Raw genomic sequence first — 23993 nt, forward strand, 5'->3', positions numbered from 1 at the left:
CTCCAATAGCTAACCATTTGCCAGGGGTCTAGAATCATTTTGTGGACCATCTCAGCAGGAATTTTTCCCTGAGTCATGAATGGTCTCTGAAGACAAGCAACCTCTAGGTCATCTTCACAGCTGGGAGGATCCCAATGATTGACCCATTTGCTATGAGGGACAACAGGAAATGCAATCTGTTCTGCTCTCGAGAGGGCCTCAGACTGGGCTCCCTGTCCGACACTTTCAGCTGGCAGTCAGCTCTCCTGTACGTTTTCCCCCCAGTCATCCCACAGGTCATCCTTAAGTTGAAGGCAGATTGGGCCAAGCTCATTCTCATTGCCCAGGAATTGCTGAGGCCCTGCTGATTCTCCCACCTTCTTGCGTTGTCCATTCAGCCTCCCATACCGCTTCCTCTTCCTCCCTACTCACTCAGAATCACTTGCCTTCCATGCTCAGTTCCCTGCATCTCGAGGCGTGGCTGCTGCATGGCTGAGTGAGGAGAAAGAGCGATGTTCAGAGGCTTCTGTCCAAGACATCTTGGAGTATCTGCTGCACCATCAGTCATCTGGACTTGCACTTAGATCATTGAGGGTTCACCTGGTGGCAATATCAGTGTTTCATCCCCCCATCCAGGGAAGATCAGTCTTCTCCAATGCCATAGTAGCAAGATTCTTAAAAGGGCTTCTTGGTCTCTGTCTTCCAGACCGAGAGCCGGTCCCTTTGTGGGACCTTAACACAGTCTTAGTGGCTTTGATGGGACCTCTGTTCGAGCCCCAAGCATCTTGTCCCTTTCTGCTTTTGGGTCAGAAGGCTGCACTCCTGGTCGTGATAACATCTGCTGGGGGAGTTGTGAGTTTCAGGCTCCGATGGCAGAGCCTCCTTATATACAGTTCTCCAAGGACAAAGTGACTTTATGACCACACCCAAAATGTTGCCTAAAGTGGTTTCTCAGTTTCATTTGAACCAGGCGGTATGTTTACCCGTGCCTTTTTTTCCTAAGCCACATTCATCTCTGGAGGAGCAGTGTCTTCATACGTTAGATGTCAGGCAATGTCTGGCCTTTTACCTGGACAGGACTAAACTGTTTTGTGCTTCGCCTCATCTGTTTGTGCCATATGCAGACCATATGAAGGGACAGGAGGTCTCTTCTCAGATGATCTCTAAATGGATAACCTCCTGTATTAAGCCTGCGTATGAAATAGCTTTGGCTACACTCCCTCAGCGGGCGCAAGCTCATTCTGCGAGAGCGCAATGTCAATAGCGTTCCTCTGGGATGTCCCAATCCTGGACATGTTGCAGGGTTGCTACGTGAGCTTCCACAAATTTACGAACCATTACGCCATCACTGCAGCTTCCAGGGCAGATGCAAGTTTTCATAGAGTGGTCCTGCAGTCCTTGTTTAGATAGAGTCCCACCTCCAGGGGTGGTGGGGGTACAGCTTGTGAGCCACCTATGTGGAATACATGGCTGCATCTGCTCGAAGACAAAAACATCAGAGTCTCGTCTCTGGGCATTCAGTGAGAAAGAGCCAAGCAGTGTCAGAGTGGCACTACCCCATATACCCAGGGGAGGGTCTTTGGCCATGAAGCATGAGTACCATCTCCTACAAGTACTGCTAGGCAAAATTCTCTGTCTCCAGCATGCTGGGCTTGCACACAGCTAAGTGGAAACATGTCTGCATCACATCTCGAAGAACCACAGTCACAGTCATCTCGCAGAAGCAGCAAGCCTTATGGATCTCTGTCTGAGAGGAGCCCTAGAGCTGTGATGGCAGAGAGATTGCGTAGTAGCATCTGTTGTGTTAATCTTGATGGAATATGTGGGCCGAGAGAGTCAGAGGTGTTCACACAACCTTTTCATTGTACAGCATTAAACAATTAAATAAGGCTCAGGGTTATGGAATACAGAGACCTCCACCTGCTTAGCCCATCACAAATCCTTTTACCTTGTTATTAAAGAAACAGAAAAAAAGGGGAGGGGGGACAGTGAAATAAATTTGAAAGGTAAAGTATCAAGTAGGGCTTTCATTTTAATGATATTCCTTATTCCCTTTAGCTGTAGAGAGGTTTTAGGACACCAATCCCTGTCTGATGGTGTTAAAGGTGGTAACTGCCCTTTGCGGGGAGGTGGGGGAAGAGAAGTAGTTTGTTGAAATGGCTGGAGCGGTCATAGCTGTTGTGGTTGAAGTCCGATCTTACTTCCTAGAAGACAAATCACTACAAACACACGAAAGAGGAGAGAAAAGAACGGCAAAGAGGGAGAACGCAGCTTCTGTCTGTAGGGCTGGCTTGTACTTGTAACCTCACTGGTGGAGAAACACAGGCCCAGCACACAGTCTGATCAGCCACTCCGAGACCTGGCAAACTTGTATCAGCATCTGCCTGTTTCGAACAGGGGTTCATTACAATTTTTTGAATTCCTGTCCCACCTTGGCATTATTTTTTAATTGGGTTTAAGCACGGGCTGGGGGGGTTATTTGGGGATTGGATGGGAGATGTGGGAGGGACAGGTTTGGGGGCTGTTAGTGATCTTGGGGGGGGGGGTGCAGGGAGTGCAGGGAGCTGTGTGATTGTGTCGGTGGCCACAGCTAGCTCTGGCTGGCTCCCTCCTCCATAGCCCATTCCCCATCTCCTCTTCTCTTCTCCCCCTGTGCTCGCAGGCACTTGCAAGGGATGGACTTGCCGCTGCCACAACAGGGATGGGGCTGGTTTGCTGGGCTCCAGATGGACTCTGTTCACAGCACTATGTGGGGTTCCCACTGATGCCCGCCACTGGGCTCTGGGTACTCTCCCTGCTCATCCTGCCACTGGGCAGCTTAGCACTGTGCTGGCCCTGGCACCACTGGAGGTGGGCTTTGCCTGCCGAGCTGGGCTGTGCATGTGGGAAGCGGGGTGGCTTTGATTTGGGGGAGCTGAGCAACCTCCAGCCCTAGCCACCATTACCTATGCTGCCCCTCCATCACAACAGAGGAACAGATGGGCCAGCTTTGAGTGGTGTTGTGACCCTGCGCGCCAGGTTGCAATGCCATTCTCTTAAACTGGCCTGGCTCACCACACGCACCTAGAAAGTCTGACATCCACACCCCCAAGGTGAGAACCTCTGGTATAGGGCATTGCCTCTCTGCCATAGACTCACAGCAGTGTTAAAACTTGTACAGTCTTGGCCGGCTGAGCTAGACTCTCGTTAGACAGAAGGCAAAAGGATAGGGATCCTATTGGGATCCAGGAAGTGGGTGGGCGGAAGCCTGCCCACTGCTAAAGGACCTCCCCCCAGCCTGAGGGGAGTATCCACAGGGCCTGGAAACCAAATGATTCCGGGGGACAACTAATGAGATAACAGGGACGGGAGAGAGGTCAAAGGGTCAAACGAAGGGAACCTGACGGGGACACCGAGCAGAGGACGGGGAGACCGAGCAGAGAACCCCGGACAGCGCCCACTGCTCTTCAAAGGCATCAAGGGAGCCAGTGGACGTCGCCCAGAGGAACTCTGCCCGAATGCGTGAGCAGACGGAGGATCGGAAATAGGCCCCACAGTTACAGGAGACCCCATCAGCCAACCTCCTCTCTCTGGTTTTATAGATGGCCATTTTGGCCAGGGCTAGGAGGAGGTTGGCCAGGAGGTCCCGTGACTTTTTGGGGCCATGGATGGGGAATGCATAGATAAGGAGGTGAGGGGGAAAGTGCAGCCAAAAACGTAACAGGATATCTAAGAGGAGCCGGAATAGGGGCTGCAGGGATAGGAGGGATAAGAAATAAAGTGGGGAAGGAAAAGGAGACACAGGGGAAGAGGTGATGGCAGGAACCAGGCAGTGTTCAGGATTTAGCTGGAGGAGGTGGTGACGTCCATCTGGGTCCTTCTGGGCCAGTCTGTTGAAGGCATCTGTCATGATCAGGCTAACAGAAGCCCAGCAGTGTCATGGTGGGTCCCAGGAGATGGTGGGGGTGGCAGCTGTGACGGTGAAGTTCACTCCTTTCCTGTTCACCCATCTCTCAGCCAGCCAGCTGATTAATTTTAAGAACCCCCTCCCCCAAAGGGAGCGATGGGTAGAATAGCCCATCCCCTCATTATTTTACCCCTCCCTTAACCCTCATTTCCAATGCACTAAGTTTGGCTCATAGATTTACAGTCCCACCCTCTTCTGGTTTATCAGACATGATTTGAACAGTCCTTGATACATCAGGAGGCCATTTGGTAGTTATAGGTGACCAGAACCTTTTATGAACTTTTATCCACTTTCCCACGGTGAGGTTCATAAATAGAGTTGGCCTGCTAGGCCCCACTTGTTTCAACTGGTCGAGGTGTGCCTCAAAAAGCTACTGGGCATAGGCATGTGAGGTGAGGTGGAGTCGGAGAAGTGATCTCATTAGACTGGTTTCCTGTGGCAGAAGGGAAGGCTGGGGGAGGAAATTCAAGAAGCAGAGTTAGATGGAGCACGTCAGAGCCTGAGAGAAGAATCCTGCCTGGGGATTCACTCGATCAGGATGGAATCAATGGAATTCTTGGTGCTATCCGTTCCTTCTTCACCACAGTCCTCTCCAGTTTAGGCCAATGCCAATATTTCAGTCTATGCCTCTTGCATGTGGAAACTGAGGATCATATTGTGGCTGCCTTGCATATGTTAGGGAGTCTCTTGCTCCAGGGGAAGCCATCCATCCTCTTGTTGCTAGTGCTCTGGGAGCGTTGGGTGTGGGGAAAGCAGGCCGGCACTGATCGTAGCGCTCCAGACCCAGCTGGGCATCTGAGCAACTATAGCTTCACCCCTGTGCATTCGCCTGTGTCTGTGGCGCAAGAAGTGGGAATGCATGGCTGCACCACCGGAGCTGGTGAATCAGTTCCTCTAGGTACCTGTGGTTGGGGAGCACCCTCCAGCCAGCTGTGGCTAAGAGCCATAGGGAATGCCTCATTTGGCCAGGAAAGCTCAAAGTTTGAGCGTAACTCTCACTTCAGCCAAACAGTCACCACTTCTCAGTATGGATTTTTCTTAGTCTTTTTACCTTGACAGATTTATGGCAGTTTCACAAGCACTTGGGTTTCGGTTAGACTCTGCCTGATTTGAGCCCTTTAGTATTTGTGACATCATAAAGCTCCGAGACTGCTGTGCAGGGTTCAGCTGAACACCCATGTTCAACATTAAATACATGTATACAACTCCTCCGTGACCAACTGCAAGCTCAGATGTCAACCAGTCCTGTATACCCTGAGCTATCTCCATAGGCAGCCATTTGTTCACCTGACCAATATTTTTATATTGCGAACAGACTTGAAAATAATGGTGATACCAAAATATCCCCAGTTTTCTGAGTGTTGTACCTGGTGGCTATTCTTTGACCAGTTGTAGAAAGGACTGTTCTCACTGACACGTGTGTGTGGGTGTGTTCATGCGTGTGCAAAAAGTGCCTTGAGGGGTACAGGTGTGTTTCACAATGTTGTTTTTGGTCACCAGATGCAGAGAGGATGATGCGGCCATTTACCAGGCCTCTGCTAGGAATACCAAAGGTATCGTGTCCTGTTCCGGTGTCCTGGAAGTGGGAACCATGACGGAGTATAAAATACATCAGAGGTGGTTTGCCAAACTCAAGCAAAAGGCTGAAGCCAAGTTGCATGAAATAGAGCAGAGCCGAAAACGAGGGAAAGAAAACATGGAGGTGGAGAAGCTGAGGACAAGTCCTGAGAGATTCCAGCGAAAGCGCCGGCTGACTGGGGATCTGAACCTGCGTTCAGGTGTCTCCCTATGGGAGAAGGAAGATGTAGCAAAGGTGCATGTTGCGGATCCTAAGTCAAGGTTACGGGAAGATGTTGCTGAGCCCAAGGAGCCATCCTTAAATGCAACCGCTGGATTTTCAAACAACTTCCTAACAAGGCCTCTGGATGCAGAGGTGACCACCAATGGAGACTCCTCTATGGAAAGCGGGGAGGAAAATGGAAATAGCTTTTTCACGTACATCTATGAGACCGTGGAGGAAATAACTACCAAGCCCACCACCAGAGAGTCCTTTGCTAAAAAGAAGAAAAAGAAAGGGGAAGAGCCTGCTGCTCTCTTGGCAGCAAAACAGGAAGTTTCAAGTCAAGAAAATGGGCTGATAGAGAGCCAAAATCTCTCCCAAAGTCAAAGAAATGCCCCTTGTGTTGCCCTGCCAGGGAGCATGCAGTCAGTAGCTGCAATCAGCCAGCTGGTGGGAGATGTTCCAGAAGTCAAAGAACTTGGAACGCCCAGCAGTCAGGATGCTGAAACTGGCAAACCTCAGCCATGTTCCCTGCCTTCCAGGGGTGACACTTACTTTTCCTTGACAGAGATGTATCTTGAGAGTGGAGCAAAACATGTAATGGAAGAGAAGATGCCACAAGCCCCAGAAGAAGCCAAGAATGGGGCTCAGCTGCAGTCTCCGGCTGTGAACATTAACAGGCAAAGAGAGACTCCTCCACCAGCATCTGAGGTGTTCCTGGTAGGGGCTGTAGCAGGAGAGGAGCAGAAAGGCCAACCTGTGCAACAGGAACTGGAGGGGAATGAGGCCATAGGTACAAAGGTAACCAAAAAGGAAAGTGAACTGCCTGGGGATTTAAACCAGAAGAGAGTTGAGCCTCCTAGCAGGACCCTGGAACCGAGCTCTGAGATGCGGCACTCCCTCCTAATGGGAAATGCATCAGGGACTCCTTGCATCTCCTCATGCAAAAACGTCCAAGAAACAGACTTGCTGGACTCTGTACAACCAAACACCAAGCAGCCCTTTCAGCATACTACTCCATCTCTGAATCAAGTGGCCCCGTGTCTGGATGTGTCCCAGCTGAGACAGGAGGCAGGAGGAAGCTTGCTTCAGGGCTCCTTGGAAGAACAGGTGGTCTTCAAAGTGCCGTGTGAGGTAATGTAAGTTCTATTTTTTTTTTTTTTTTTTGGTAGGCTGACCTCAGGCAAATGTTTCCAAATCAGCTAAGCAGTGAGCACAGATCACTCTTAGCTATAAACGGCAACTGGGAATGCTGAATGTGTATGACAAACAGAGAGCATGATGACATCTGTTCAGTTTAGCAATGAGCCTCGGCTTCTAAGCGGCACAGTTAGTAAGTCGTTATGTAAACGAAAAACAGACATGCCAGGTAGGCTTTGTGAACTTCACTGGGCAGCGGGTGGAATTTTGTTTACAGTGAAACATACATACAGTAGATCTGGCCATTTGTTGGCTCCATCTGCCCGGCTGGAACAATGCTTTCGATGAGTCGTTGTGCTGGCTGCCGAGTCGGAGAACTGCATCTGTTCCTGACCGTCACCAGTTCCTTTCAGTCCATGTCTATTTTTGTCACTTAATCTGAAGTGTTTTCCATGAAATGCAGTATTGGGCTGGAGGTTGCATGTTTTCTTATTAACATATTTCACGGCCCAACATCCTGTGATCCTGATTTCAGGGCACAGTTGGGATTTTACATCTGAACAATGACATCAATGTGCAGGGGGGTCATTACAGTACAGATCTAGATGAATAAAGAGACTGAGTTGAGGCCCCACTGCCAGGAAAATAGAGAGCTGCAGGTTCATGTGGATTCATTCTCCTGCTCTAGTTCCCCCAGAAGGTTGGAAAAAGCCCAAATTTCCTACCTGTATGGCATTGTGATGGCCTGTGACCCGCTTCTGCTCTCTGAAACCATCTCTTGTACACTGTTGTTACTACACCAGCAAAGAGGAGTACCGTATTTCTGAGCGGGGGTTACTCCTGCCTGAGCATAGCCAAATGTACAGAGCCTAGCATAGCTGTCACTCATCCACATACTTGGCTGGTAATGCAATACATCCACTGACTGTGATGGGAAGTTGGAACTGCCAGGTGTTCCAGCATTTCCCAAGGCTGGCACCTGCCTTCCTCTTCTAGATTTCCTTGCAGATGTGCAGCCGTAGCTGGAAGCACAGCCTTGTAATGTTAAGGAACCAGTCAAGATACTCTTCTGGACACAAGCTTTGCAAAAAAACCAAACAAACGGTTACTCACATTCTCATAACTGTTGTCCTTCAAGATGTGTTTTTCATGTCCATTCCAATCAGGTGTGTGGGTTGGTCTGGGCACCCCCTGGAGTGGCGCCATCATGGTGCTCAATATAGGGCCCTACCGACCCACCACCCCCTCAGTTCCTTCTTGCCAGCTACTCGGACAGATGGGTAGGAGGGTGGGTATTGGAATGGACATGAACAACACATCCCAAAGAACAACAGTTACGAGAAAGTGACTCCCAAGCCTAAGTTCTGGAGGTGGGGTTGGAGTCTTCCACTGATTGGAGCACAGCTCTACCGAAGGCTGCATCGTCTCTGGCCTGCTGGGTAATAGCATAATGTGCAGTGAAAGTATGTATGGAGGACCACGTCGCCGCTCTGCATATTTCCTGGGTTGGGACTTGTGCCAGGAACGCTGCTGAAGAAGCTTGTGCCCTGGTGGAGTGTGCAGTGAGCGGAGGGGCAGGTACCTCTGCCAGGTTATAGCATTCATGGATGCAGGACGTGATCCACGAGGAAATTCGTTGGGGGGAGATTGGAAGACCCTTCATCCTGTCTGCCACAGCCACAAACAGTTGAATGGACTTCCTAAACAGTTTCATTCTTTCAATGTAAAAGGCTAGCATTCTGCGGACGTCCAATGAGTGAAGCCTCTGCTCTCTGCCGCTCGAGTGTGGCTTAGGATAGAACACTGGGAGGAAGATGTCCTGGTTGATGTGAAAGCGGGAGACAACCTTCGGGAGGAAAGCTGGATGTGGCCTGAGCTGAAACTTGTCCTTATAGAACACAGTGTAAGGGGGCTCTGATGTTAGGGCCTTGAGCTCAGACACCTCCTGGCTGAGGTTATCGCTACCAGAAATGTAACCTTGTATGACAGGTAGAGCAGGGAACAAGTCGCCAGCGGTTCGAAGGGCGAACCCATCAATTTGGAAAGGACCAGATTGAGGTCCCAGTTCGGGGCCAGATGTGCGGATATAGCCCGTCGAGACCTTTCAGGAAACGGCTGACCATAGGGTTGGCAAATACCAACCGGCCCTCTGAGCCTGGATGGAAGGCAGAGATGGCGGCCAAGTGAACCTTTATTGACGACATGGACAGTCCCTGCTGCTTGCAGTGGAGAAGGTAGCCCAGTATGGGTGGTATGGAGGCGAGTGTCAGGGACGAGTGATGCTGTGCCGACCAGATTGAGAGTCTTTTCCACTTGGCAAGGTAGCGTTGGTGGAGGGTTTCCTACTGCCCAGGAGAACTTGTCTAACCGGATCTGAGCAGTAGAGCTCTGTGGGGTTCAGCCATGAGGTGCAACAACTCGAGGTTTGGGTGCTGGAGACTGCCATGATACTGAGTTATTAAGTCCGGGAGGAACGGCAAGGTAACTGGGGCTTCCATGGATATTTTCAGGAGAGATGTGTACCAGTGTCGGCGGGGCCAGGCTGGAGCTATCAATATCACTGAAGCTTCTTCCCTGCGTATCGAGCACCTTGTGAACGAGAGGGATAGGCAGAAACGTGTATAGGAGACGGCCTCCCCATGGGCGCAGGAACGTGTCCGCAATGGAGCCTGGGCTGTGATTCAGGAAGGAGCGAACTGCTGGCACTTCCCGTTGTGTCACGTATCAAACAGGTCCATCTGGGGAAAACCCCATCATTAGAAGATGGAGTTTGCGATGTCCGGGTGTAGGGACCACTCATGGCCATGAAAAGACCTGCTGAGACAGTCCGCCAACTCGTTCTGTACTCCCAAGAGGTACAATGCTTGCAGATGTATCGAATCAGCTACATAAAAGTCCCACAGCATGAGGGCTTCCTGGCACAGGGGAGAGGAGCGTGCACCCCTCTGTTGATATAGAACATCGCCGTGGTGTTGTCTGTCATGACTGATACACATCTCCCTGTCAAGTGAGCTCGGAAAGTCTGGCATGCCAGGCGCACCTCTCTCAGCTCTCTGACATTGATGTGGAGAGCGAGTTCCGCCTGAGACCAGAGGCTTTGTGTCCTGAGGTCTCCCAGATGTGCTCCCCAGCCCAAGGCTGATGTGTCCGTCACTAGCGAGAGGGATGGCTGAGGACCGGTGAAGGGGACCCCTTCACACACTACCTGCGGGTCAAGCCACCACTGGAGGGAGTTGAGGACCGGGCGAGGCAGAGTGACGACCCTTTCCAAACTGTCCTGAGCCGGCCAGTACACTGAGGCTAGCCACAATTGGAGACGCCGGAGTCTGAGCCTGGCATGTTGCACCACATATGTACAAGAGATCATATGTCCTAGAAGTTTCAGGCAATTCCTTGCTGTGGTGGTGGGAAACTGCCTGAGACTTTGAATGATGTCACCCAGGGCCCGAAACCTCGCTTCCGGGAGATATGCCCTGGCCTGTGTCAAGTCCAGCACCACCCCTATGTCCACAGTACAAGGCCTTGACTTGACATTGTCATGCTGTGGTGAAATGAACAAGCTCTGGGAGGACGGTGTACATTGAAGCTCATCCAAGGCAGCTCTTTTCTGTGAGGTTTGCCAGCTCTTCTCCCTCTAGACCAACCCATGAGATGATCTCCTCCTCTCTCATGGATTACATCTACTGCTACACCTTGACTGGCCCTGTCTTTGCTGTCCTGCATGTCTGCCTGCCTCAGGGATCTCTCCTCCGGGGTGTCTGCTGCCAGCACGTTAAACTGAGCTCCTCTTCACTCATCCAAACCCACCCCTTCTCTCCATCACTCTGTAACTCCACCACCTTCTGGATTCCCCGGCTCTCACTTTGGGGTCACATGAGTTGTCTCCTCCCTCATCCATGGCTTTGCCAAGCCTGCCAGTTCTTCCTCTGTTACACTGCCATGACTGACTCATTCCTCTCCAGCCCCATCTCCAGTAGTCCAACTAAGCCGTGGCCATCTCTTTCACATCAAAGATTGTATGCACTGTAATAAGAGTCTGACAGAGAGGAGCTGGAAAGAGTCTGTACTTTATTGCCTAGTCCAGTCACATGATGGGGTCGGGATGATAAGGTTAGTATTCCGTCCCATGACAGGGTCGGTATCCATTGTCTCCAGGGGTCACCGTTACATCTCTCCACCCCACCCCATTTTTCTTTCGTTCAAAGGAGAATAAAACCACGAGCTAAAAATAACCACAGACTAACAAATAGCTACGGGCTAACGCTAGTGACTGCATCCGAGCCTCCAGGGCTTCCTTCTGCAGGGGGCTGCTTAGGTGAATTCACCACCTGAATCCTGTATTTGCTGTTCCTCAAGTTCTTCACTGTCAGTGAAGCATGCTACTTCTTTCAGCACACCAGCACTGTCAGTCATATCAAGAAACAGAGCCGCTGTCCTCCTGGGTTTTGCTTAGCGGTGTTGTGTTGTGCCTGCGGGGCAGCCCCTCAAGGGTTGTTGCGACGGAGATGGTGTAGATGATGTTACCTGGTCACATTGCCAGGTGTTTGCTCTTTGGAATCTGAACGCTCTCCCTCACTTTGCGATGCGGGTACCTGTCTGCCATTCTTGTTGTAACATTTCTTCTCTTCTAGTTTCCTTGTTCCTCTTTTTGGACTGTTTATGGCCATGGCTGCACATGAAGCTGGGGGTGTGAGTCCCAGCTGGAGGAAACATACCGGCAGTAGCTCTCGTTGGACTGGCACAATAAAAATAGCATGCAGCTGCAGCAGCATAAGCAGTGGAAGCGGCTCGCCCTGAGTGCGTGCCCGTCACAGCCCAGCTGACGAGACTTTCAAAGCAGTTGGAGATGTGGTGTGGCCCGGACCCTGGCAGCGAGAACTGCTTTGGCTAACCACAACTGCACACCCATCACTCTTCTTGATTGCCAGCATACCTGTGACACTGAGACCTGCTCTTCCCTATGTGGATGCACAGGTGGAGGAGTGATTATAGGCTGTCCATCCCTCATTCTCTCGCATACCACACAGGTCATGCTGTTACAAAATTCGCTGCCATATGCTGTCACCTCTCCTGCTGCTTCTCCCCTTTGGAATTTGAGAACACTCCTGTGGCAATTCCAGAAAAGACAGTATTGGGAAATCCTGTTCTGTATTGTGAGCCTCTTTTGAGGCAGGTCAGAGTGTCTCTGGTGATGCCTGTGAAACAGCAGCAAGTACCCCATGGCCAGTGTAGGTGAACTAGCTACAGTGATTGCCCATTGAACTGTGTGAATCAGAGTCCTGCTGTACCATTCCATTGGACATGGATGTAGGGGCAGAGTTGAGGTTGTGTGGGAAATGTTACCTTAGCTCTTTGTTTCCTGGTTCTCCAACGTTTGTGTTTTGCTTGCTGGTGTTAGCTAATGCTCTTGTAAAGTGGGGGTGTGAGGGACCTTTAGCTCTGCATTCGCTCGGGTTCTAACCTTCGAAACTCAACTCTCCTATTCCGGGAGAGCTGGAGGACACGGTGCAGGTTGAGTGCCTGCACCCGGCCTTCCATGGTAACAAAGGGTTTGTGGGTTATTATGACTGCTGGAGAGGCCAGTTCTCTCTGATCCTTTCTGCGGGAAATGCTTTATTAACAGCTTCCTAGGGATCTCCTGATTTCAGCTCCTCCTCTCTTGGGGGAAGCTCAGGAATGAGTGTATTGGAGGTTATTGGAGACTGTTCTGAGTGCCCTGCAGGGCAGATGATTTGCCAGTGGAGACTCAGGGAAACTGCTTTTTGCACTTCTGTTCAGCTAATGGAGAGTATTAGGGCCTCCTCTCTGCCCCGTAGTCGGATGCCACATAAGTGGTTTATCAGGTTTTTCAAGAGGTTTCAGCACTCAGAAGCACATGGTCTCTGCATCACCAAGGCTGAAGTGGAGGGTGCTTGTCACTTGACTATATTAGGTGATATGGAGCAGTGCGTGGGCTCCGGCACAAGTGAGAGTCTTGCTTTGCGTGGGGGAGGGGGAACTTGTACTCTGAGCTGTGACCTTCTTCCATCAAGAATACACGGCTGTGGATGCCAAACCCCACTGCTAATGCGGCACTGAGAGGGAGGGGTAATCGCTGAGGATCGCATGGCCACATGGCACATCGGCAGTGATGCTGCTGTGACCCCGAACATCTTGCCCAAATGGAAGGACCGGGGATGGCAAATGCCCCACAGGGAAGAGGGGAGGATGCCAGGTGATGTACATTGGAGGGAATGATTTGAACGACTCATACACCTTACAGAGTTCTGAACAAATTGGCAATTCAGGAAAAAGCTCTGGGCATCGTTGCAGGCAGCTCAGTGAAACCACTGCTCCATATGCAGCTGAGGTCAGAAAAGCAAACCGAATGTTAGGCTGCATAAAGAGTGGGATGGTGAATGATACGAAGAATATACTAATGCCTTTATGTGAATCAATGGAGTAGCCTCATCTGGATACTATGGGCAGCACTAGCCACCCCATCTCTAGAAAGATATTGCGGAACTAGAGGGGTTCAGAGAAGGGTGACAAGAATGATTAGTGGCTAGAAAAATTCTCATACAAAGAAAGATAAAAGATTGGGATTGTTACCTTGGTGAGGAGATAGATAAGAGTGGACATGATAAAAGTATATAAAATGACTGGCCTAGGGAAGGTAGATCGGAAACCTCTTCATTTCCCTCGTCTCATAACGCAAGAATAAGACACAAGAGATTGGAAGATGGCAAAGTCAATATTGATCAAACGAAATACTTGTTCACACAACATGTAATTAGACTGTGTAACTCATTGCCACAGGACGTCAGAGTGGTCAAGAATTCAGCAAGATTCAGAGGGAGACTGGATGTTTATGTGGATATCAGGAATATCTAGTTATAATAGTTGATGTTTAAAAAAGTTTTGGGAAGGAAATAAAACCTCCTGCTTCAGTCTTTAAACTGCTCTCTCACTATTCGGGGTTAGGATGAGACCTTCACAGGGGGCGGATTATCCCATATTTGCCAGTTGAGGGGTGTCTTGCAGCTTCCGGTACTGATCATTGTTGGAGAGTGACGCTGGGGTAGAAGAACCTCTGCTCTGCTCTGTTCTGGCATCCCCATGCCCTTTTCACATGAATGTTACGAATTGCTAAGGGAGAGATGAGAGAGAGTGATTCTCCCATTGTTTCATCATGACATCTACGTTTTGGGGTTTGCAGTCAGCAATAACATATCACTTTTACTGGGAAATGGACTTCCCCAGGCTTATGTGCTTTGTGCGTGCCATTTCTTGACGTGTTACAATTGCGTAACATGAAGGGAAAGTTCTGGCACGAAGACTCCGTGGGCTGGAGGAGTGGAGTTGCTAACCGGAGCACTCTGCAATAAGAGTAAAGCTCATCGGTGTGGGAAATACAACTTCCTCAGTGGCTAGTCTGAGATTGTGGAGTGAACTCCCCATCAGAAACCTCCCCATCTTCGGCTCCAAGTGCCAGGCACGTTTCTTTGATCTTGCCTTCACTAACATAAGCACAAAGGAGCATGGGCATTTAAAACAATAACATTAAAAAATCCAACAATACACTTAACTGCACGGACGTCTCATCCTGAGGAGATGCTGGGAGAACAAACACCACATGACAGAAGCTAGTCACGTTGATTAATGCACTGCTGGAAGGTGCTCCAATGTTATGGTGTTGAGTGCTGTATGAGAACATGTAGAGAAGAGAATTGAATGGGATGGAGCTGTGTTGCAGCCATGGTCTTTGCATGGCCGGAGCATAGTTACAAGTGAGGGCCTGATGTTTCAGAGGTGTTGAACCCCCACAGGTTCAACTGCAATCAGTGGGAGCATGGGGCACTGTAGCGGGGTAGCTACCCCGCTCCTGCCTGAGGGGTTTAAAACAGCCCTGGCAGAGGGCTGGGGCAAAGGGAAAAGCTACTGGGCTGATTGGGGAAGTAGCCACAGCTGGGCCACGCCCCAATCAGGCCCCAGCTGGCCCTATATAAGAGGCTGGGAGGCAGGCACTCAGAGTCTCTCTCTGCCTTCAGAGAGAGAAGGGCCTGGCAGCAGGGAGCTAGACAGGGTACCTGTGGGGGAGCAGAGCTGGGGAGCTCCAGGCTGGATAGCCCCAGGCTGCGGCCTAGCGGAAGGCCAAGGGGTACTGGGGGTTGCAGAGGGCAGCCCAGGGCTAGGCCAAGGCAGCAGCAGGTCCAAACCCTCCTTGCCAGTGGTGAGTGGCCTATACTGCAGTCTGCCCCAGGGAGAGGGGGCTAGTTGGTGACTGGCAGTGGCCTTATCCTGAGGTGAGGTGGGGTTAGTGGGTGGGGGTTCCCCTGGGAGGGGAGACCTAGTGTGTGGGTATTGCCAGGGGGCAGCACCCAGAGCAAGGGGCACCGGGGTCCTGGGAGGGACATGGGGGCCAGAGAAGAGGAAAGGCGGATCACCGGCCTGCAGAGGGCGCTCCAGAGGCTGGTGAGCTAATTCCCTGGACGACCAGCAGGAGGCGCCGCAGGGGTGAGTCTGGACCTCTTACAGGCTCTCATAGACTTTAAGGTCAGAAGGGACCATCGTGATCATCTAGTCCGACCTCCTGCATATTGCAGGCTACAGAACCTCACCCACCCACTCCTGTAATAGACCCCCAACCTCTGGCTGAGTTAATGACGTCCTCAAATCATGGTTTAAAGACTTTAAGTTACGGAGAATCCACCATTTACACTAGTTGAAACCTACAAGTGACCCCTGGTTCTCTGCCAATCTGACCCAGGAGAAAATACCTTCCCGACCCCAAATATGGCGATCAGTTAGACCCTGAGCATGTAGGCAAGAGCCACCAGGCAGACACCTGGGAAAGAATTCTCTGTAGTAACTCAGGGCCTCCCCATCTAGTGTCCCTCAACCCTTCTCGTAATCAGGCCCTACCTGTTTGGTCCTATCCACAGAGGCAAGACCAGACCATGATTCAATATGGTATCCAGACCCTGTGCAGTCTAGTGTAGATGGGGCCCAAGGTGCTAAGTTAATGCCAAGTGGATCCAGGCAATAACATAATCATGGTTTCCCTTTTGTTCCTAGGCTCGGGAGGCAGTGAAGCAGGTGTTGTCCTCCACCAGCAACCTGAAACATTCAGCGTTGGAGCCAACGGAGGACACTAATCCTCAAGCCAGCCAATTAAAGGAGCTCACAAGAGGGAAGCCCATCTGCATGGAGAGAGAGACAGAGCAGTCTGAACAGCCAGCCAGCCCCAGGCCGCGAGGAACAGGGATGCTGAAAATAAGCGAAGAGAGTTCACAGAGGCCTCCTGCTGGTTCTCCTGGCCTCACACAGCCCAGCTGGGTGGAACATCCACCTTGGAAAGAGGAGGGAGCAGGGCATTCCCTGAATTTCCCAGGCAAAGAGACCCAGCAAAGACCAATTCCAAGTGAGGAGAATAAGGAGCTAGCTACAGCTGGGTCAGCATTGAAGAAAGCAAGTCGTATGCCTGGAGGCAAAGCCCCGCTTAAACCACCTGCCTGCTGGAGTGGAATGGGGGAGGGTGAGAAGATTGCTCAGCCATTAACTGCAGAAACAGAGCCAGCTGGAAGCTGGTTAGGGGACAGCTTGTCCTGCACAGAGGTAGAGGAGAGCCCTGTGGAGCCCTCCCATGAGACCTCACAGCAAGCAGCCGGAGTGGTGGGTGGGATGTCCTGGGTGCCTAAACAGGCAGCTCCGGTCTCCACCCAAGTGAGTAAGGAAGAGCTGTGTCCCGTTGCCATTGCAGAGATCTCCGAATGTCTGGAAGCACCAGGCTCAGCTTCCCCTTCTCCAGTCAAAGAAGCCCCTGCTGATGGGAAACAATCGGCAGCCCAGCCGCCAGGTGACGTGAAAAGAGAAATGGAGACTAGGAAAACAAATGAATCTGCACCAATGCTGGCTGCCACGCCTCACCGCGAGCGGTTTCCAGTCAGCACCGCCATGGAGCGCAGTGCCAAGCTGTCACCTGTGTCACTGACTCCTGAGAGTGGGGAGGAAAGTGAGCAGAGAGCTGTGACTCCAGGCAAAGAGCCAGCGGCTGCAGCTGAGAGAAGCAGCATAACCTCTACAGGTACATCTGAACTGAAAACGGAGGCGCCACTCGCTCCGCGGGCTGAAGAGAGAACTCCGGATGGGGAGGTATCCCTGGAGCACAAAGTACAGCACAGAAACCTAGTGTCCTCCTTGAAGAATTATTTACTTCTGCTTTTAAAAATGTCCTCATCGGAGCCAGATAAAAATAAGGCCCCCATAAAGAAGGACACTGAGACTGAAGAGGAGGGGAGCCAGCCTGCTGGGGAGGAGAAAGCACTGCTGGAAGTGGGCATTGCAGGGCTAAGCCCCAGCACATCAAGGAAAATCTTAGAAAGAGTGCAAAATAACCAACTCTTCCAAAGTGCAGAGAGCTTGCATTTAAGCCCCAGAACGTCTAGAAGGCTCACAGGAATGATTAACCAAGAGTTAGTTACCAGCAAAGAGGCTCTGGGTATCAGTCCTTTAGCATGTAGGACACTGCCAGCCAGGGAGGCATCTGAACCAGAAGGGTCTGCCCTGCTCTCTGTCCCTTCTATCGTGGTGGGTAACGTGCCCCTGGAGGGAACAGGCCAGGCAGACGATGGGCTTTCTGATCTGCATCTCGAAAGCAGCACGAAGGAGAACTCCAGCGACCTGGCTGCAGCATTACCTTGTGCCACACCAGAGGAGCTTGCCTCCGGGGCTCGACGCAAGATATACTTGGCCAAAAGCAAGCAGGTGGAGGAGGCAGAGGCTGCAGCCTCGGAGAGCCAAGTGCATCTGAAGAGAGACAGCCCCACTGTGTCTCCCCGACAGTCCAGGAAGAACCCAGCTCTGTTACAAGCCCCTGTCCCAACTCTGTCTCCTCCTATGGACCGACACTCCCCAACCCTCCCCAGAAAGATGGCGACACTTGAAGTTCCCAAGGCGTACGAGGAGCCCTCAGAGGAAAGCAGTAGGACCCCGGAAGGCCCTGAAGGCACCAAGCCGGAAGGACAGGCAGGGGAGTCAAGGAAAACAAACAACCCATTTAAAGGTACGAAAAGCCTAAGAGGCGAGGGCAGCATGGGATACCCCCAGGTAGGAGAGACGCAGACACTCTCTCCCCCCCGCATATGGCACACACTAACCCCCAGAGTTTGAGAGCCTGGGGGGGTTGCTGTGGGAGTACGTAGGACAGCAGCACGAAGCAGTGATAAGTCCTTGCAGTAGCAGGGAGCCAGCAGGACATCTGGGAATGGGTAACATGCAGAATGTGAAATCTTCGCAGGTTTCCAGACCTACCCATGGCTGTCCTTCCTTTGACGTGGGTACAGGCCAGTCCGAAGGGGCATCTCCTGCTCCCGTTGAAGGCAGGTGAATGGAGAAGTCACACCAGGGTAAAGAACCGTGCCATTACAGATACTGGTGTCCCCTTCTCTCAGCCCGGGTGGGGAAGGATCTACCTCCTTTTCTGTGGAGTTTGGAAAGCAGAGCAGAATCCTGAGCAGTTCACATCCCCAAAGCCTGTGCAGTTACTAAGTAATTACCCGGGGCCCCCCGTTTAGAGTATGCATCCGGAACACAGACAGCACCGAGAGCAGGAGACACCCACAGCCAGCAACACTAGAGAGACAGGCTTTGCTGAGGCTTTCTAGGGTTAGGAGGAGCAGAGCCAGGATTAGGGTAAGGGCTGGGACCCAAGGATCTGCAGAACCCCCAAAGGAGAATCCACTGTAAATCACATTGTAGCTCATTGTGAGGCTCCTGGAGTTAGAGCGACGATGCTGTGGTCACTTGAGTTACCAGAGATGAGACTTGCCCAATCTCTGTGTCATGAGGGATCTAAGTGTAACCCTTCTGCCAGGTGGAGCCAGCAACAACAAGGGTCAGGTTCAGCATCTAGGGGTTCCTTTTCAACAATACAACACAAAACGGTCTCAAGCCCCCACCCAGTGATCTGGGGCAATTACACACCACCCCCTGGGCACCTCTAAGAGGCAATACTTCCCCTCTCGCAAGCACAGAGTCTGACTGTAGCAAAAACTTTTAATAAAAGGAGGGAAGTAACTCAGCATTAATTTGGGAAAACACCGCAACTAGGGTTCATAAACACAAACCATGAGCAAAAAGACCCACCCGCAAGTAAGTTGGGCAGTGTCCTTTTCCCCCTGAGGGTCTTAAGTCCAGCAACCCAAAAGTCCCTTTAACATGCCCATCCCTTCTCTGTACCCCACTCACAGTTCCTGTCCTTGACCAGAGCCCCAGAGTTCAGAGGTTCATCTGCAGAGTTCACCTCCCACCCTGTGTGGAAGGTGGGGCGGGGAGGGGGCAAGGAGGCACCTTACACGCTGCACTGCTCAGGCACTCGCTCGTTGCCCCAACAGCCAATTGCCACGCCTCTGCGGGGCTCTGCTCTGGCCATCTCCACCAGCTTCTCTGCTGGCCACTCACCACGCCTCTCCGCCAGTCAGCCTGCTGGCCACTTACCATGCCTCTCCGCCAGCCACCCAGCTGGCCAGTCACTAAGATGTCTTCAGCCCCCCCTCCCTTATCACAGCTCTTAGTGATTTCAGCTGTTAGTGGGGGAATCTCACTGCTGGTGCACACTGGGCAGTCTCTTGCAAGAGAGGCATCATCCCAAAATAAATCTAATTTTTAGACCTAGGTATCAGTGATTTCAGCTCTGCAGTATGTAACAAGACTCTCAATTAAATCTAAATTAGCACTTTTATTATATCATGGAGAGAGACAAGAGCAAATGGTGTCTACAATCCTTAAACAAGACCCAGACCACCCAGTACCAATAGTCCATTCCATTCCATTCATTAGGCTTTGGAACCCATGTCCCCTGCCTAGCGAGTGTTGTTCAGTTGAGGGTGAGTCCCTCCATTGGGAAATGTCAGGTACAGTTCTGCTGCCCTCGGTTTACACACAAGGATAACAACCCTTTATTACTCCTGCCCCAATAACAAGGAGACTGGGGATCCAATACCAGTCACAACTGATCATTTGGACAAGCAATCCCATCATGGTGAGCACCTAGGCAGGGTGGGTGTGTCCATGCAAACAAGATCAGCTTCTGAAGTCTTTTTCCACAGCTCACCACTAGATGTCAGGGGAGAGCTCATCCAGACTCTGCTTACATCAGTGAAGGCCAAGTTATCTGAAAGCTTGTCCTGGTCTCTGCTGTGCTGCACACACAGAGGAAGCCTGGTTTAGGCTGCCTGACCTTTCCCCCCACCCCCCCATTAAAGATACAAACCTGATTATGCAGTAGGTAAAGTTTGGCGAGCATTGAACAGTCCATTTTACATATTTTAAAGTGTTGATTTCAAATTTCTGTTAAGGCCACCAAAACAAGCCGTTTGGTGCCATTGGCCACCCAGTGCCGAGATCTGCCACCTGACAAGCTAAGCCAGGTCAGGGTGGCTCGGAGGAGGATGGGAGATACTCACTAGCTGGTGGTGCAGGAAGTGGTGGTGTAGACTCGTAGGTGGTGCTCCACCTTCGTGGTCAGTGCTGTTGGGGTCTCTGGGGGCACTGTGGGGTGGAAGAGACTAGCCTTCAGATGAGCTGTAAAACTGAAGATGTCTCCTTGGGGCCACTTGATATCCAAGGGCAAAAGCAGGTGTGTCCAGCACAAATTCCCACTCTGGTGAATGCCTTCTGCCTCCCTGAGTTCCCTCGGCACTTCAGGTTGGATCTGGCATTTTTCTTCATTTCCCATTGCTGTGAACAGCTGCTGTGCTGCATTCCTCCTTTTATATAGCTTGCATCTCAGTTTGTGTAGCAGTTTGAGAGCTTGCCTGGTGAAAGCTGTGCTACGGGCGTATGGTAATCCCAGGGATTGGTAACAAGACTGAATGACCAAGGGCTAGTCTGTGGAGAGGAACTGATATGTATGTTGTTGGTCTCACACCACTCCCTTCTCTGCACCTTTGTCCTTAGCTCCCCAGCTGATTCGTAAGATCAGAGCAGAACAATTTTCTGATGCATCAGGAAACCTGAAACTTTGGTGCCAATTCTTCAATATTTTGAGTGACTCAAAGCTGACGTGGTACAAGGACGAGTTCCCTGTAGCAGAAGCCAGACGGAGGTAATCTGCCAGTTTTGCTGTATTTTACTCGTGCATATCCTGTGGCCAATGTGTTAAATCTAGCCTTGCCCCTTGCATTTATCAACTCTGAGGGTATATCCACACTGCAACCGGGAGGTGTGACTGCAGCCTATGTAGACATACCCAAACTAGCTTTGATTTAGCAACAGCAAAGCCAGCTCCAGGAGCAATAGCGTGTAGTGCAAGTGGTGCAGGCTAGCGTCTGGAGTACAACCCCGCCCAGGACTCTGGGTGTATACTTGATCAGCCACCGCCTGTGCTTCACTGCTGGCTTCGATCAAGACAGATTTAAGCTAGTTTGGGTCTGTCTATATGTGTAGCAGTCACACCTCTCGCCTACACCGTAGACCCACCCTGCTAACAAGTCCAAATATGGATCCCTGGGTATCAGTGAAGTACACCCGGCCATTAGCACAGAGGCCCCCTGGCTCTGGAGAGAGAGAGAGAAGCCAAGGTGGGACAGAAGGAACTAGAGAATCTGGTCATTGTTAACCACAGCAGACGCTAATGCTCAGAGCCCAGCTCCTAGGGCAGAGAGCGAGCAAGAAGACCATGCACCTCACTGAGGGAACATCTGCCCAGCCTGTAACAATGGTATGTCCTTCTGCACCGTGCATGGAAGGGACTAAGTCAAACAGAAGCAGGGCCTGCACTGTCTCCAGAACCCACATTCCCAACATCCTATAATGGAGACGCAGGGAGAGTTGGGAAACACTAATAAGGGCAGGGGAAAGCAGTCCGCCCCCCAAGCAATTGGACTCTGGGTTCAGCCACAGCACATGGTTGCCATGAGGAGTACAAGTGATGTTCTGGCTTCACTGAGAGGGCCGGGCTTGGTGCCCCACCAGACCAGATGCTTCTCAGTAAGGAGCTGTGGCCCCTGTTGTTGGTTACACCCTTCCTGCACAAAAGTGAAATGTCTGCAAGCTGCATGGAAACTTTTTCAAGACATCATAACAAAGGCTCAAATTAAATGTATATCCCAGATTAAAAAACATAGTAAGAGAACCAAAAAAACTGCCACTGCGGCTAAACAACAAATTAAAAGAAGCAGTGAGAGGCAAAAAGGCATCCTTTAAAAAGTGGAAGTTAAGTCCTACTGAGGAAAATAGAGAGGAACATAAACTCTGGCAAGACAAGTGTAAAACTATAATTAGGCAGGCCAAAAAAAGAATCTGAGAAGCAACTAGCAAAAGACTTAAAAACTAACAGCAAAACAATTTTTAAGGACATCAGAAGCAGGAAGCCTGCCAAACAGTCAGCGGGGCCACTGGACGATTGAGATGCTAAAGAAGCACTCAAGGAAGACACGGCCATTGCAGAGAAGCTAAATGAATTCTTTGCATCTGTCTTCACTGCAGAGAATGTGAGGAAGATTCCCACCTTTGTCCCTTAAAAACAAGGACTCAAATCTAAGAAACTGTCCTCCTGCCAGCCTGCTGGAGGTCAAGGGGACTGTTGGGGGAAGCGGGTGGTGTCTCTTTTCCTTTTCATTCTCCCCAAGTACAATCTACAGGAAACCGTAATCATCCCATAGCTCCTGAGTGTCGGGAAACAGTGAGGTGGCTTCCTGAGACCCCCTGGGTTGTGTCTCGCTGGATCACACGGGATGATCCCTTTCCCAACGTGCTGCATACTTCACTCCTGGTAGCATTCGCCTGGCTTTCAGTTCACATGCACCCACTGCAGGGCTGAAGTCAGACTGAAAGCTCTGTGGGGCAGGGCCTGTCCTTTCATTGGATGGGTGCGTATGTACAGCTCCTCACACAGTAGGGCTGTGGTCCGCAGCTGGGGCTCATAGGCCCTACCACAATACAGATACTACAGGGCTGCCCAGCACTAATCTCCAGGCTGACTCCATTGTCTTTCAGCTCAGGTGATGAGGGGCAGGCAGCCCTGGCCATTGTGCAGGCATCCCGGAAGGACTGTGGCGTGTACCAGTGCACCATCGAGAATGAGTATGGCACCGACTCCACCGACTTCCTGCTCAGTGCAGAAGGTGAGGTGGGTTGGGTATGGGGCGTGGGGGGGGGGGGGGGGGTGGGTTACTGGAGATCGGGGGGGGGCAGAGGAATGAGTTGGATACTGGGTGATGGGGGCAGGAGGGGAGGCAGGTTGGATATCAGTCAATGGGGGGGGCAGAGAGATCAGGAGTTGGCAGTGGCCATTGTGTATTGTGTGATAGGGTGGACAGGAGGTGGGCTGGGTACCAGGTGATGGGGGCCAGGGGAGTGAGGGGGTGAGTTGCATACTGGTCATTGGGTGGGGGACAGGAGGGCAGGACTGGGAGGGGTACTGGGTGACAGTGGTGGGGAGGCGGGTTGGGTAACCGGTAACCGGGGGGCCAGAGGAGCAGGGGGCAGGTTGGGTACTGGGTGATGTGGGGACCAGGGGCGCTGGGTGCGAGTTGGGTGATGGGAGGCCAGGGATGCAGGGGGTGGGTTGGGTACTGGGTGACGGGGGACAGGGGCGCAGGGGGTGGGTACCGGGTGACGGGGGACCAGAGGTGCGGGGGAGGAGTTGGGTATGGGGTGAGGGGGAAGTGGGGGCAGATGGGGTATGGGGGGCTGGAGGCACCGGGGATACTCGGCTGCGCAGGCTGGGAGCAGCTCTCTAGCTGTGGGAGCCGAGAGGTTACGATTCCAAGCTCCTCCTGAGGGGAATGTGAGCAACTCTTGGCCTGCGGTAAAGAGCCTTTTCCATGCTCCATCACCCAGTGATCTGAACCTGGGGCAGGGAATGAATCCGGCCCTGTGCCGAGAGTCCCTTCAATGGCTGGGCCTTGGCCTGTTCTCCTGAAGGGTAGAAGCTGGCCTGTCTGCTGGTCTCTCTGACAAGGCGGTCCTGGGCCTAGGGGCCCTATCCCACCGCTCCTCCCTCCGGCGTCTGGCCCGACTGCAAACAGGGCCCCGAGAGCGAGGGCACAGCAGGGCCCAGCGTTCGGTGTAGTTACGGTGTCACACCGGTGCAGGCGTGTGCAGGCACTGCCAGGGCACTTTCAGGTCTGGGTGTCCCTGGGGGGGCAGGGAGGGGGCTGGGAT

General features: G+C 51.8%; 1 protein-coding gene across 2 annotated transcripts in view; it reads left to right on the forward strand.

The window, feature by feature from the left end:
* The window catches only part of ALPK3 (alpha kinase 3), a 90054-nt gene that overhangs the window by 57176 nt on the left and 8885 nt on the right, over positions 1 to 23993 (forward strand). For both annotated transcript variants that reach the window (XM_026648216.2, XM_026648217.2), the window contains 4 exons: positions 5426 to 6839; positions 15903 to 17889; positions 20784 to 20931; positions 22824 to 22951. In XM_026648216.2, the coding sequence (XP_026504001.1) occupies positions 5426 to 6839; positions 15903 to 17889; positions 20784 to 20931; positions 22824 to 22951 (3677 nt within the window). The remainder of the gene's footprint in view (positions 1 to 5425; positions 6840 to 15902; positions 17890 to 20783; positions 20932 to 22823; positions 22952 to 23993) is intronic.

Source organism: Terrapene carolina, unplaced genomic scaffold (genome assembly GCF_002925995.2).
Source record: "Terrapene carolina triunguis isolate 2854851 unplaced genomic scaffold, T_m_triunguis-2.0 Scaffold67, whole genome shotgun sequence".
NCBI classification, from domain to species: Eukaryota; Metazoa; Chordata; order Testudines; family Emydidae; genus Terrapene; species Terrapene triunguis.